Below are 15,330 nucleotides of genomic sequence, written 5' to 3'. Positions count from 1 at the left end.
GATATTTTTGCAAACTTTAATTTTTAATTTATATAGATTTATATATAGATGCTAGTTTTCTTCATATATGGATCATGCGATCCGTTCTTTGTAAAGAATTAAATCGAATCGCGCGTTCTAAACAAAGATATCATTTCCAAGAAAGTGGAAAATATTTCTGTTCTTACAAACGAGCTGTATAATTCGATTCGCATATATTATAGCGGGAATAGAGAAAACGATATTAATTTTGCCAAACAATTATAATTCTATTTTTTGATATCTTGTAATTTCGGAATATCTTTTTTAAAATTAAAATGGTTCCATTATTAAAGCAAATTTACATTTCACAAAAGTAATGTGACAACATTACGGAAAAGTACTTCTCTTCATCATGCCAAAACTCTAAAAAGGAAAAAAATTCTGGAAAAATCCTGAATAAACGATGAAATGTTATATACATGTAGCAGGTATAGTAATTTCACAAATAATAATTATTACGTTCTAAATATAATAAAATGACCATTTTTTTCTTGATTATTTTTACCGTTAAATATTATTACACGAAATAGAGAAACACCGACAATTTTGCACATTTCAATATATATATATCTTATAACATCGCCACTAATACACGTAGCACTGATACATGTATACATGGCTCGAGAGCCTATTTATCGCGGCAAAATAAGGAATTACGATTAGCAGACACAACAATCTGCTGAACCTGACGTTTTATTTCACGTTTTGTGTGATAAACCTTGGCGGAGTATGCAAGGGGGAAGAGAGTGAGAGGCGTTTTTATTTCGAGGAGCATACTCTGACCGCGGATCGCCTGATTCCCGATAAACGTTCATCCACCAATGAATGAAGGAGGCGTTCTAGCCATGATAGCGTGATTAATAATTATCAATAATGCGTACTGGAACTACTAGCGATATCGGACGTCGTTTCCGATAAGGAGGCGCTCCGTGGCAGGTCTAGCATCAACAGATTATCGCGACGGCACTCGTGATTCACACGCTCGACAGTAACGTAACTCGGCGAAAATACATCGTGTGCATAATGCAATGTAGCAGGGTGTATACATCATTAGGTTTTTCCGTGCACATTTACGAGTCTGCGGAAAAGAACGCTCGCTCTACAACTAATAAATAATACCTTCAGCGCGCTCTTCGAGTATAAAGCACATGAGCAGATGGAAGAAATCAAATGCCTCGGAATATATTGCATTCTCTCAACATTTCTTCCCTCTTGCTCATGGAACGTCCCTAAAATAATATATATGTTCGTTTCAAACGAAATATACTTCGCAAAGTTTGCCCTTACTTCGGAAATAAAATTATACTATTACAGAGATCGAGAAAAGAATGTTGTAAAGGTAGGAGATTATGATACACAACGTCGAAGAAGAAAGGTCAAAGTAGATGAGAAAATTACACGAGTTAGTTACGCAATGTTCCTGGTTCCTTGTGAATGTTCTGGTCTCGTATATCTTCATACACTACTCCATTAGTTACTTAACTTTATTATTTAATTTATTATATTTTTATAACTAGTATTTGTTATCCTATTCCAATGTGATAATACTACAGTGCCCGGCAGTAGCCGCTTTTCTTGCCTAAGAAGTGTGATAAGGAACTATCCTAAATGTAATACGTGTAAATTACAGATGGATTTTCCCACTAGCTAAGGATTTGCTCCATGCGTACTAAAAAAAAGGGAAAAGATGCGAATGTTTTTTTTCCTCGGTGAGACGTATGTACGTAAGCTTGAACGTAAAGTACAATTCGGACTTTGGATGATTCAGAACTCGTCTCGGCTCGGCTGATTACAACGAAAGAGACACGAGAGAGAGAGAGAGATACGAGCGCGAGACAGATCTCTCGCTGCATCGAGTGCACTCATCATTCACTATGTCCTGGTTTTTCTTTTCTCTTCACTATGTTACAATATTCATTTAGGACCGCTTATGCGAAGTCAATAGCCGTTTTGTTGCCTGTAACTGCCTCCGCCGTATCCGCCGTTATTCTGACTGTAGTTGCCAGAACCACCGCCGATAGTGCCTCCGCCAAAGCTGTTCTGCGGGAACGATTTGCTGCCGCCATAATTAGTGCCGCCCAGGCCACCTGTGCGAAGCAAACACTGGCGTTTACCAAACAGGCGCTTGCAGGACATTCTCAGACAACACTCTGCCAAAGATTTTTTTCACGGTGGACGGTACTTCACGGATATGACGCATTGTTCATATTCGTGAATTTTTTCGGCCACGGTTCTACTCGCAATTCACCGTGCACTTAATAGATCGCGGTAACATCTCTCATCGGACGAAGTCCGACAGATATTATTAATTAAATAAATCAGATTAATAAGGTGGCTTACAAGTTTATTAAATCATTAGAATTGGATGGATAAATTGAACAGTTTAACAGAAATTAAGGCTCATTCTTTAGAGTTTTGAAAAACCTACTGGTACCGTTTCCGGTCCATTTGCTGGTGCGATCATTCGCGCCGCCGGACGAACGGTCGAATCTTCCTCTGTCTCCCGCATCGCGACCACCGCGGGAGCCTCGTGAGCCACCACGACCTCCGGATCCTCGACCACCACCACCTCCGCTGCGTCCACCGTAGCGTCCTCCTAATTATCAATTAATGCAATAACAAAACATTAGAAATTATAGAGAGAGGGAGAGAATGCGACACGTAATCATTCAAACGGAATTATTTTTAAATTTGAACAAGAGTAAGAAACAACCAAGACTTACTCTTATAGACGCCAGGATTCCTAGACAGCTCGTACAATTTTGGATTGACAACTTGCTTAGCCTCTTCCAGGACTTGGATCAAGTCATTAGCCTTGTGTGCATTGGCGGGCGTGAAAAAAGCGTACGCGGTTCCTGTACGTTGCGAGCGACCCGTACGCCCGATACGGTGTACATAGTCCTCAGAGTTGGACGGATAGTCCAAGTTTATCACAAATTTGACATCCTCGACATCTGCGTGACACGGCGGATTATAATCGCGGCACACGATAAACGCTTGTTCCTTTGTGGTTCAATTGACTTATAAAGCGAATTGATTCAAGCACTTTACCAGGACACTGCCTTTGCTAATGGAATTAAAGAACGGTGTCTACACTCGAATTATTCTATTGAGCAAGTTTTCCGCGCCATAAAATTGTGAAGCTGTGTTTTGTCCTCACAACATGAAAGTAACGAAATTCATCGCCCGTCCATTCTCGCCTCCCTCTAAATACAATGTCTCTAATAGATCTAATGTATTTTAAAGTTACTCACGTAAAAAGAACAGAGATGACAACATAAAGGTGATCTCAAACAAGAAAAACGAAGTGACTTTAGTTCCATTTGCAATTCGCACATAACACTCAAGTAAGTTGACCACAAAGAGCAAGTCTGCTATTAATTACCTGTTTGCGACTAGGGCTGGAAATGTAAATACATTTTTTGGAAATGTAGAGGAATCAGAGCTCAGATGGTTCTCATGGAATTCTCGCTTCACGTATTTAGCGAGCTCTACATTTTTATTCATAGGCAACACTTACACCCATCTCTCCCGCACCAAAGTATGGATCTGTGCTGGCTATTTCGAAATTTGGTCCTTGTACATTGCTTCGGTGAAGAGGTTGGAACACCAAGTGAGCACCTTGCGTGTGTTCTCCCACTCAACGCCCACATGTACTCCCATCGAATAATTGTACGCATCAAGAATTACGCACCGCAATATTGTGACGGTCTCGACGTGCCGTAGCTATACTACTCGAGCGATCACTACCGTTACCGCCGCGCTTAATGATTTGCCTTTTTTTTTCGAACTTTGCCCGACGGTCCAGATTTACAAAAGTTACCATGAAAATACAGTGAATTCTCCACAAAGGTTCTCTTCATGAAAGGTCTTCGTGTTGACACCATGTTTTCAATCTTCCGCGAAATCAAACGGTCGATCATCGGTTATTCAGAACACAATTACGTATCACAATTAATGCAGAGCGCGACTTGATGCAATTTCCCGTTGTTGCGAATCTAACGAATGTACAGCCGGCAATACAACATCTATCCGTTTTTCCCCCTCACATTTTTTTTCCTCACATGCTAGACGCCCTAACATTATTGACCTCCATACTTTGGACCGTCGCAGAGACCGTACAGAGTGAGAGTGTTTTTCGAGTGGCACGGTGGGCCGAGGCACAGCGTATGTTAGCTTGTTGCGAGGGGGCGGCGACCAGCAGTCACGCCCCGTTCAATTACATTTTCCAAAGCAAGCTCTGCAGAGTTCTAAGACTCCACCGCATGTGCCTCTGAAAACACATAGAACAGCACGTTAAAACCAGACTGACAGGACTTGATTCGATCTGAGAATAGAAAATCGGAAGAGATAAACCTGGCTAATTACTCACCCCTGGCTCCACAAAGCTGAAATATTTTAACGTTCTTTCTACACACCGTGTGCTTTCTCTGTGCGCATAATTCAGAGAGTAATCGGTTACCGTGTTACCGTATCCGCACATGTACAAGAAGATCTCTCAAAAGAACGTCAAAATCCACCTATGTTTATTCTATAATAAAAGAAGTTAAGACTTAGAAGAAGTTAACAGAAGTTCAAACTTATCTCTTCATTAATGATATCGCTGAGAGGACGTAATAAGTAAAGGATGTTAATCACTTGAACGCGCTCGTATAATTCCCGATCAATTAGTTGATAAAAAAAAATAGAGAGAAAGAACCAGCGTGTAAAATCAGCGAAATTAAAGGTGTCAATGCCGAAATCAAAATTGGAGCGTGTTTACTTGTTCCTAAAGGGAGAGGAGGAGAGGGAGAATTCCTTATAAGGATTCATCGAATTATTTCCAGCCACACTGGTAATGGAGTAATTGTCAATCAGTCTGGCACATGCCGTTATCCGTTGCCACATTGCAATATCACGACTCTCACAAATGTGAAATAACCATCGCAGCCTGACCCTTACATCATACCTATATCTGCAGATTCTTACCTAAACCTCTCGCCGCGACATCGGTAGCCACTAGGATGGCGGATCTGCTATTCCGGAACTCTGAAACAAACATCTCTTGCGTTACAAATCTAATAAGTTAATTGAATGTAAAATTAAGGGAGCAAACGTGTATAAAGTGAATTAAAAAATTACTTTAATATTCCTTCTTTGAAATATGTAAAGGTATACGAACGTATATAAAATATTTTTTAAACAAAATATATTAAGTGCTGCACAATGTGCTTTTGCATTATTAATTAATTTATCCGTTAAAACAAGAATCTTATTTATGAGTAAAGTTTAGTGAGACTCGAGTAAAAACGCGGGTCTGTTTGATCCGGTGTCACGAGAAATCATAACAATGGCATACTTACGGTTTAATACGTAATCTCTTTCTTGTTGGCTTTTGTCTCCGTGAATGCCAATCGCTTGCCATCCATATCTATTAATAGCTCTCGTTATATCATCCACTTTCCTCTTAGTTTCCACGAATATAATAGTTTTATTTTCCGGCTCGTTTGAGATCTCTTCCAGCAGTTTCATGAGTTTACTCTCCTTTTCGTACTCCTCGCACACATCGACGATTTGTAAAATATTATGATTCGCGGCTAGTTGCAGGGAGCCAATATTGATCTGTATGTAGTCCGTTAAGAACTCCTCCGCGAGATTACGCACTTCCTTCGGCCACGTCGCCGACCACATGAGGGTCTGGCGGTCTGGTCGTATTTGCTCTACAATTTTCCTAATTTGCGGCTCGAAGCCCATGTCGAGCATTCTGTCGGCCTCGTCCAGTACCAGGTACGTACATCTACGTAGATTTGTGGTGCCGCGCTCGAGGAAGTCGATTAGGCGGCCCGGCGTGGCAATGCAGATCTCGACGCCGCGCTCGAGGTCGCGCGCCTGCGGCCCCTTCGGCGCGCCACCGAAGATGCATGTGTTTCGTACTTGCGACGACATGCCGAAGTCCGATGCCACCTGCTGGATCTGCTGTGCCAGTTCTCTGGTTGGCGCCAGGATCAGGGCAATCGGCCCGTCATTTCTGCTCAATCTAGGCTGATGATTTATGTGCACGATCGCGGGCAGGATGTACGCTAGCGTCTTCCCGGAACCTGTCTGCGCGATGCCGACCATGTCGCGACCAGACAACGCGATCGGCCAACCCTGCGCTTGGATGGCGGTCGGCTCGCCGAAGCCTTGGCGGCGGATCTCGTTGAGAACGTAGTCCGGGAAGCCGCCCTCTTCGAAATAGATATTGGGCCCTGGAACGTTAGTCCCCTTCACGGTGATCTCTTTATTCGAACGATATGCCTCTACGGCATGAACACTGCGCGCCATTACATTCGGATGCGGCTGATAGAAATCTTTTCTGAACGGCGGCAACGTGCTCATGTCCCATCGCGGTTTGCGCAGACGTTCGCCGGGCTGCCGATTCTTGAAACTGTTGCTGCCGAAGCCGCTATCGCGGTTTCCGCCGCTGCTGAACCTGCTGCCACCACCTCCCCCGCCATCTCGCCCGCCGAAGCGACCACCGCCGCGCGAGCCGCCGCCTCCTCTTCTGTCACCACGATCGCGATCGCCGTATGCCCTTTTCAACAAGCAAAACAAAAGCGGGACGGTTATATTCTCTTTCGTCATCGGGAAAGGTTTTTTTATGAGCGTACACGTGTCTATAAAATTAGATTGTCCATTATTAAATTATATATTTAGTAATATTCAATAATGTCAGGTTTATGTGTAATATAATATACATAAAAAAATAAAATAATTCATAAATAAAATCCGAATAATATTAGAGTTTTGCATATTCTTACGCGATCAATAATTATAAAATAGGCATACAGACCAATCTGTATTTTATATTTCACAACTAAGAAATATAAAATATTCAATTAAACAATAACAAATAAAAACTAAGTAACATTCTTCGCAGTGCTTCTCATATTTCCGCATTTTATTTATTCGATAATATTCAGCTTATTAACCAAAATAGGAAATTTTATAAATTATTAAAAAAATAAGTTGTAATTTATAGTCGCAAGTAGAATAATTTTGTTCACACGAGGTTTCCGCGTTTTCGAGAAACAAATGTCTTCTTAATTATAGTAGAATAACGTGCTTGATCAAGATTCGCATTTCAAAATTCGAGTTTCTCGAAAACAAGATTCTGTTTTCGAGAGACTCGACTTTTGTCTTTCTCGTAATACATCGAGGATATGGAAGAATTGTTTTTTCCACGTCCTTGATGTACGCAAGGGACAGGCCATTATGTCTGATCCTTATTGCCGCACCCTGCAAGTATTATACATTTCAGACAATGTTCTCAGATAAAAAAGCATCAGCGACGAAGCATCTGTGAGGACACGGCACATCGAAACAGACTGCCGAAGAAACTGCGGGAGAATAAGCGGAACAATAGCGAGCGCGTCCAATTAACTGAACTCGCGTAGGCACGTTACGCGTTCCGCAAAACGTGTGTGCGAGGATCCAAAGTCGCAGGAGGAATCTCTCAAGGACCTTGCGTCACCCGTACGACTTTCTCGCAACGAGGAGATCGAGCATCGGATGGCCGATGCGTTTTCTCCTCCCAGGGCTCCGTTCGCCCGATTCGCGGCTCCGCTGCGAGCCCGATCGTCGTAACGCGTCGATGCACGCGGAAGTGCTCCATTGTACGCGCAAAATGGAGTACCAGCTAACCGAACAGCGGGACGCCAAGCCGCCGATGACGAAACGGCAACGGAACGGGCGTCGCGACGCATTTCGCGGAGTAGTTTTCAACACTTACATTATAGCGGGAATGGTGCCGTTATTTTCTGAACGTTTCCTGGGTTGCGTGGTGATATTGGCCCGAGATAGTCGGACCAGGCGTCGAAGCACACGCTTCCTCCGTTACGGGGCAGCTGGAAAGAACGATCGAACGTACAGTCATGGCCGACGTCACGAAGCCTGACGAAAAGTAGTCCCTACGCGGGTCGCGATTACGGGATCCCGCGACTCGCCGGTAATCGCGAGGCGCGAGAGGATATCGAGCTCTCGCTCGCGTTTAATTTCCGGGCCGTACCGGAGAGAATTTCCTGACCGCGCGGGAATTACGAGGAATTTTGCAAGAGGCGAATATACGTACCTCCTACTGCCTGCTTCGCCGGAAGTTCACAACGGTGTGAAGCAACATGGAGCACGCACGGCGTGGTTCAAAACTCGAGAACGTGCGAGGCGACACCTCGCGGCACTTTCACGAACTACTCGAGTACTACGGCGAGACCGCGGAGAAATAAGTACGATAGATGAGTCGACAATAAGACGAAAGTGAATTTTATTAATTATGCAACATAGAACTATATATGTGCTTGACAAACAACATACGTCAATATCGTCCTTCTGCTGGGATACTCCAGCAATTCGTTGCTATGGAACGCATAACGAAATTAACTATTAATATTAATGAAATTAAAAATTAAAATTCTAATTAATTAATAATCATTTCTTTCCTGGCGCACTGGATCTCCGCAGCAGGCGCGCAATATCACAGACGCTGAAAAGAACTATTGTCGAACGAACACTTTCAAATAGCAACAATATAATATATAATCGCAAATAATATTATTATAAAATTAATCGCTTTCTATTTAATTGATTGTCTGCTAGCGAATTCGACTGCAATGAAACACACTGCGCTGCAGAAGATGCCTAATTTATTTGAGTGATAATTAATTAAATAATTAATCTGCTTAATATTTGATGGATAATCCTATTGTGTGTAATTTACTTTGCGTATTAGTGCATTCAGTCGAATTCGCTGTAAGATGTATAGGCAGTTGCAGGGAACGTAGTTCTCGCGTAACTCTATTAAAGTAAAAAAAAACAAGTAATTATGCATTACTGTACAACTTAATGTTAAAACAAATTTACTATACAAACATCTTCTTTGGTCCAAGTATTGCACGCAACTATTAATGAAAATCTTTTCAAACCGCGTAACTCTCTTCGTGCATTCCTTTCGCGTAATATACATTGTATATTACGGTGTACTACGCACACGCACATACACACATACATACAGTAATTAATATCCGCGCGCTAACGTCAGTCAACGAAGGATAACGTGCTGTAAAATCAGATTACAGTTACAATTAGTGCAATACATAGTTACTCCACGCAGCAGTTATGCAACTTTCGATAAAATTTATAAATAAAATTCTCAGTTATTGCAAAATTAAATATCTTAAAAATAAAAGAAACTGTTTGGCTCTTGAGTGATTTCACTCCAATACTACGTAGGAACTCGTGGGGTTTTCTCATTAGAAATAATTGGTTGATACTTTTTTAAACGAGAATAACTTTAGTTAAAAACGCTCTAAACTTGCATCAAAATTTTTGGCCTTGCTCGTCGCATTAAATTCGAGATACGCAAACGCTAGATTCAACAGACTTGCATTTGCTAATTTGTAAATTTTTAATTAATTGTTATTCACTAGATAGTATGTGTGTGATAAATACTACCATAGTCGTCATAGTGAACACACTATCGTTTCAACGTTTTCACTACTCCACACGACTCATTATCCTTCTGATTTTCATTTTTTCTCTACCTTTATCTATTACGACTTTTATAACAGTCAGACTAATGGCGTCCAATGTTCCGGCGAATTCGGCTGGATGCGGAGATATCTGGTCCTCATATACATCTTGATAATAGTCAATCCTTACATACCTCTATAAACAGTCCTCCAATGTAAACACATTCAACCGAATTCGCCGCAAGAATTAAACCTGACACGTTTTATCAAATAGTTACGTGCGATTAATAAGTCGCGCCTCTATACGAATACCCGTTTCCATAATTGTCACCACCTCCGTAATTCTGGGGCGCAGCACTTTGCCCGTAATTCTTCTGCGTGCTGTATCCGTACACTGTGTTCTGGCCCAAGGAAGTATTCGGTTTTACAGTACTGTAATTAGTGTAATCCCCTGACCCTGAGTAAATATTCGAGGAAGCCTGAAAAGAACTTCCGCCACGAGGGAGACCTCTTCCTCTTATCGAACCACCTCCTCTTCCCCGACTGTCGTTGGTGGTTCTCCGACCGATACCTCTCTCGACACCACCGCCAATGGAAGAACCGAAACGTTTCCCATCTGGCAAAATAATGCAAAGAATTGTAATATCTGTATGATAATATGACATAATGTGTGCGCGATTATTCTGTGAAGACGTACTTCTTCCGAAGTTGCCCGCCTTGGCCATCTCTGCCATCTCGCTGAGGCGCGGATTAACGTTTTGCCCGGCCTCTCGTAATACTTCGATCAGGTCGCCGGCGTGCTTCATGTTGTGGCTCGTGAAGAACGCGTACGCCGTTCCGGTTTGCCGTCTGCGTCCGGTTCGACCGATTCTATGTATGTAGTCCTCCGACGAAGATGGATAATCGAAATTTATTACGTACTTCACATCATCCACATCTGCGAAGTACCGGTCACGAGAGGTGTCAGGAGTCGAGAAATATTAATGAATACTGATCACAATATACTTTTTTCTTTCTGATAAAACGTATGCATCCCACAGCTCACAAACAAACTGTAAGATATATATTCCATCTGGATTAAATGAATAAATTAGTCGTGGTAAACCTCTTGTTCAATTACAATCACCGCGTGACGCACTTGAGCATGGAAACTTGTCAACGTTTGCGTTCACATGCAAATATAAATAGAAGTTCCATCAAAGTGGAACTTGAATAAGAAAAGAAACGAATTTCTACAAATTAATGATTAAACGCGTGTCGAATGCAAAGTTTGCCGTTACTTTGATACGAGATTTACTGATACTCGATCTCCAGATAAACTTAGTCAATAAAACAGATTTGAACACCCACCTTTCGCTTGGAAATTCCGACGTGAAATCAGCAAGAACGACCCCGTTTGCTTTTAAAGTGGGGCAATTCTGGTTGCTTTCTTATGGTAATATACTGGTGCCCTAGAGATTAGACAGACACAGCGGTTGTGTCTGGTTTTATGGGATAGAGGCAGCAATTTAGGGTTTAAGCCTGAGTGCATTAGTTTTAATAGGCACTATGTAACAATTCCTTAAAGTTAGAGGCACTAGATCAAAAGTTTAACCATTACATCTTCTGCGTTTCGTATCGCAGTCGTAAATTGACACACTGTGTTTACACACTGTATACGCTCTCATTTTACGCGCACAAACCTTTACTAAAAGAAAGCCGTTTGATTATTTAATACCGCAATAAATACCGCAAATGCATATTGTAATTTCCTCACGTCACCTGGCGTGTTTTAGCAGTCGTTAGAAAATTTATTTCGCTATTTCGTAATAATAATGAAAAAGTCAAAGCAAAGGATAACAAAGCGCACGTGAATCTATCACTCCATTTGGAAATTATGACAAGATAACATAAGCAAAGGAAAATGAAATAGTCACTGTGTCTGCCCAATACTGGCAGTACACCGCGCTGAGTTAGGGTACTCTGTGCCTCTGAAAAAGAAAAGCAGACAGACTTAGTGGTAGCTTGTGTGCATTTTTTAGAACCCTGTTCTTACATACATCATTATCAAAGTTATTAGAATTCTTTTATCCTTTAACATCAAAGCAGTGTGATGATGTGTCAACAAACAATATGTACAGTTATAAACTGAACACAGAAATAGTTTTAACACACATATATATACACAGAAAAATTCGAGTTTACGAATCCATCAGAGAGAAAAATAAATTAATGAAGTATGCAGAACGAATCGTCGAAAACTGAATAAAAACAGTTCGAAAAACGAGAGGACTATTTGACACACACACGTTTGCGGAACGAAAAGTTCCGCACGATTAGGCACAAATCGCACAAGAACGTGATCAACTTTACATGGCTCTACGAGACAATCGCGACCAGTAATAGAAAGTTCCAATGCATCACACACCGCTACGTACACAGCTGTCGGCTAGGCCTCACTCTAACAACGAACGCATCACCGGCTAATCCAATAAGTGTTGCCAATACCCAGTTTAACCGCGACTCTTCTAGCGGCTACACCAAAACGAAGCGCATACTACGAAGGAGTGGCGACGACGAAGAGTTTTACTTACCCAGGCCTCTGGCAGCCACGTCGGTCGCGACTAGAATCGGCGCCCTTCCGCTGCGGAACTCCTGTAACACGTGATCCCGCTCCTGCTGATTCTTGTCACCGTGGATACTCACGGCTTGCCACCCGTCGCGCCTGATATTCCTCGTGATGTCGTCCACCTTACGCTTCGTCTCCACGAATATGATGGTCTTGTTCTCCTTCTCGGTGCCGATCTCTTGCAGCAGCCTGCACAGCTTCGAGTCCTTCTCGTACTCTTGGCAGACATCGATGATCTGCGTGATGTTGTGATTGGCCGACAGAGTCAGGGAGCCGATGTTCAGGTGAGCGTAATCCGTTAAAAAGTCCTCCGCGAGCGCGCGGACTTCCTTAGGCCACGTCGCCGACCACATCAGCACTTGCCGATCGGGACGTATCTGCTCGATTATCTTTCGTATTTGTGGCTCGAATCCCATGTCTAACATTCGATCGGCTTCGTCGAGCACCAAGTACGTACACCTGAAGCATTTGATTAGATGCTCGGTACATTCATTTATAATTGGCTGCGGATAATGGACATGTTTATAAGTTGTATAATTATACGTGCCTACGTAAATTCGTGGTCCCTCTTTCCAGGAAATCAATGAGTCTACCTGGCGTGGCAATGCATATCTCAATGCCTCTCTCCAGATCGTGCGCCTGCGGTCCCTTCGGAGCGCCACCGAAGATACACGAGTTCCTTACAGCCGCGGACTCCCCGAAGCAATTGGCCACCTCTTGAATCTGCTGAGCTAATTCTCTGGTTGGAGCTAGTATCAGGACAATTGGTCCGTCTCCACTGCTCAGATGCGGTTGATGTATGATATGCACGATTGCAGGCAAGATATACTGAAAATACAAAGTGTTCAGACAGGTATTTTTAAATCCTCATCTTTTTTTACCATCTCATTCAATATGCGTAAATGTATAAAATATAATTTATGTGTCACATTTGTCGCAGATGACTGAACAAAAGGGCTTAAATAAATCAAAGAAATGATCAAAGAAAAGAAATATCGATATGTTGCTAAGTCTGCTCACTCCAAGTGTCTTGCCGGAGCCCGTCTGAGCAATCGCGACAAGATCTCTGCCGCTAAGGGCAATAGGCCATCCTTGCGCTTGAATAGGAGTGGGCTGCGAGTATCCCTGTCTACGAATGCCCTCCATTACGTAGGGTGGAAAGTTTCCCTCTTCAAAAAACTGTATAGGATTAGGAACATTATCACCCTTTACAGTTATCTCTGCACTCTCTCGAAATTGGCTCACTTCTTCATTAGATCTAATTCAAGATCAAATTCGGGATATGAACACGCATCGCAACGCACAGCTCACGCGACATTCAAGATCGTTACCTGTTTCTAACCGATGGATGCTCAATGTAAAAGTCCTTGCGTATTGGTTCCAACATGCGGAGATCCCAGTTGACTTTCCTTAGGGCGCCTCCGGGCTGTTTCCCCTTTAGTCCGACTCGTACGTTACTAGCGCTTCCTCTACTCTGTGTGGCAAAACGGCTAGCTATCTGTCCACGTGCATTGTCAGTGCCTCCTCTGATAGCAGAACTTGCTCTGACAACGCTGCCACGATGATTCCTACTCTGATCTCGGTCACGGCTAAACCTGGACATTTCCATATCCTTGAATAAACTACAAATAAGATACTGTGGAATATAATGTTTTTATTCAATAAAATGTAGTTTTTTTATATAAAATAAATTTAATGCAGTTTTTGGATTATTAATTTACAAATTTATAAAATTAATAAAAATCGGATTGAACCAACTTAAATCTTGAACAGTTAAAAGTACCTTGACTTCAAGTTAAAAAGTATTAAGTGGTTCGCTTGTAACAAATGCAATTTTTTATTTTATTAAAGATTAAAGTGTAGCATAATTTGCACTCAAATAAGGCGGAAATTATACATTGTTATTACATGTTAATCGCTTGAAACAAGTAAATCAGTTGTACTAGCTCTGTCCTCACGGAATGCTACCATTACGAAACCATATGTTCTGCTACTCATCTCGCCTGGCCGAGTGAAAGCCGTTGTATTAAATATTCATTTTTTATCTTCTATCGTGCGAAATAGCGATGCATAATCTGCAAATCTGCCTTGCTTAGAAGAAAAAAACAAAACCAAGGCAGCCATTTGCGCGAACGGGTCGCAGCAGTGAAAAATTCATCGTACGTGAATCGGATGCGGTGGGAAAAACAAGAACGTTAATTTCCGAGAGATTAACATCGGCTTCGGTTATCGCTAGTATCGATTAACGCTCGTGCAAGAGTAATCGCTGTTTGCGTGACGATAATATCTCTATACGACGAATGTCGCGTACACCTCGCTTGTTCCAAACGACAGCTCCCTGTCAAAAACGATCGTTCCGCACCCCGGGTAACATTGTCATCGCGTACTTACATCGTGAAAAGTGAATTTCCACGTAGGTGCAGCGGACGATTCCAAAGGAGCTACCAACGGTTCGGCGACGGCCAATCGATAGCTCGCTGTCAGCGGCTTCCACTTGATCCGACTCGCTCGACTGGACTCGGAGAAACGTGTTTCGGTGGAATTTCAGCGATCGCACGTCGAAAATTCGGAATCGCGCGCGGAAGATCGACCGTGACCCGCGAGCAGAAACGTTTGTCCGCCGCCGGCAAATTCGACGGATCGAAATTAACAAGCGAACTTCCGGAAGTAGTTCCGTGTAAACTGTTCCCATGGCAACCGCGGCGGAGTGATACACGGGGTCGTTGCAATCCATATACGATTACGACGAATCCCGATGACGCACGAGCGTCCGCGAGACGGATTACGAAACGGAAGCGACGGACAATGGTGATTGTATTGAATATGTAAATTAATTTGGTGCTTTTTTAGAGGTTGAGCCTTTATTTACTTTTCTTCGAGAGGGAGTTCGTCAGCTGCTCGATAGGTGGAGAAAAATATTAGAAAGTGATAGGAAATATTTCGAGGATGGACAGTTTTATTATTTTGTTGTAATAAACTTAATTTCTTTCGAAAAAGCACCAAATTAATTTGCACGCCTAATATTTGCTATATTGAAAATTCATGCTGAATGATAAAATATGGAAATTTAGCATTTGTTGATGCGACAATGTTCGAAAAAATGCTAATCGTTGCATTCTTCTGGAATGGCAAACTGCATTATGCAAATTTTAACATAATCGATAATTTCAACGTAATCAATAATTAAAACCAATATAATTCTTACAAGATTAACGTAAT

At 42.2% G+C, this 15,330-nt stretch overlaps 2 protein-coding genes and 1 long non-coding RNA gene across 9 annotated transcripts; 1 reads left to right on the top strand and 2 right to left on the bottom strand.

Annotated features, from left to right (window-relative positions):
- Nucleotides 1–233: 233 nt before the first annotated feature.
- LOC105278433 (probable ATP-dependent RNA helicase DDX5) lies at nucleotides 234–8,187 on the bottom strand. Of its 5 annotated transcripts, none has more exons than XM_026968924.1 (7): nucleotides 8,111–8,170; nucleotides 7,772–7,886; nucleotides 5,364–6,574; nucleotides 4,990–5,049; nucleotides 2,745–2,975; nucleotides 2,456–2,617; nucleotides 234–2,108 (listed from the first exon to the last, which is right to left on the bottom strand). In XM_026968924.1, coding segments are annotated over exons 2-7 (1,815 nt in total). In that variant the 5' UTR covers nucleotides 7,774–7,886; nucleotides 8,111–8,170; the 3' UTR covers nucleotides 234–1,959. The 5 variants fall into 5 exon arrangements, 4 of the variants coding, with proteins under 4 accessions (XP_026824725.1, XP_026824724.1, XP_026824726.1 ...); XM_026968923.1 differs by having other exon boundaries at nucleotides 2,450–2,617; nucleotides 8,111–8,168; XR_003406432.1 differs by lacking the exons at nucleotides 234–2,108; nucleotides 2,456–2,617; nucleotides 2,745–2,975 and adding exons at nucleotides 3,479–4,294; nucleotides 4,394–4,552 and having other exon boundaries at nucleotides 8,111–8,187.
- A 95-nt stretch (nucleotides 8,188–8,282) lies between these two features.
- LOC105278465 (probable ATP-dependent RNA helicase DDX5) lies at nucleotides 8,283–14,937 on the bottom strand. 3 transcript variants are annotated; one of them, XM_011337579.3, is made up of 7 exons: nucleotides 14,503–14,912; nucleotides 13,443–13,706; nucleotides 13,132–13,369; nucleotides 12,659–12,939; nucleotides 12,077–12,570; nucleotides 10,201–10,440; nucleotides 8,283–10,119 (listed from the first exon to the last, which is right to left on the bottom strand). In XM_011337579.3, coding segments are annotated over exons 1-7 (1,851 nt in total). In that variant the 5' UTR covers nucleotides 14,505–14,912; the 3' UTR covers nucleotides 8,283–9,787. The 3 variants fall into 3 exon arrangements, 2 of the variants coding, with proteins under 2 accessions (XP_011335881.1, XP_011335888.1); XR_893785.3 differs by lacking the exons at nucleotides 8,283–10,119; nucleotides 10,201–10,440 and adding exons at nucleotides 10,520–10,555; nucleotides 10,854–11,473 and having other exon boundaries at nucleotides 14,503–14,937; XM_011337586.3 differs by lacking the exon at nucleotides 14,503–14,912 and having other exon boundaries at nucleotides 13,132–13,290; nucleotides 13,443–13,565.
- LOC105278458 lies at nucleotides 12,872–13,087 on the top strand. The gene is made up of 2 exons (XR_893783.1): nucleotides 12,872–12,964; nucleotides 13,052–13,087. It is a non-coding gene; the product is annotated as an uncharacterized LOC105278458 (long non-coding RNA).
- Nucleotides 14,938–15,330: the final 393 nt, after the last annotated feature.

This window comes from Ooceraea biroi, chromosome 4 (genome assembly GCF_003672135.1).
Source record: "Ooceraea biroi isolate clonal line C1 chromosome 4, Obir_v5.4, whole genome shotgun sequence".
NCBI classification, from domain to species: Eukaryota; Metazoa; Arthropoda; class Insecta; order Hymenoptera; family Formicidae; genus Ooceraea; species Ooceraea biroi.
Note: the sequence above shows the minus strand (reverse complement) of the source record. Positions and strands in the feature narration are given on the sequence as shown.

Excerpts from the sequence above, each read along its gene's own strand:
- LOC105278433 (XM_026968923.1), bottom strand. Across the intron at positions 2,618-2,744 it reads GAATCCTGGCGTCTATAAGA|GAGGACGCTACGGTGGACGC; the intron begins GTAAGTCTTGGT and ends ATTGATAATTAG. Across the intron at positions 2,109-2,449 it reads ATGGACCGGAAACGGTACCA|GTGGCCTGGGCGGCACTAAT; the intron begins GTAGGTTTTTCA and ends TGCTTCGCACAG.
- LOC105278465 (XM_011337579.3), bottom strand. Across the intron at positions 12,940-13,131 it reads GCTCCGGCAAGACACTTGGA|TATATCTTGCCTGCAATCGT; the intron begins GTGAGCAGACTT and ends TTGTATTTTCAG. Across the intron at positions 10,441-12,076 it reads CGTGGCTGCCAGAGGCCTGG|ATGTGGATGATGTGAAGTAC; the intron begins GTAAGTAAAACT and ends GGTACTTCGCAG.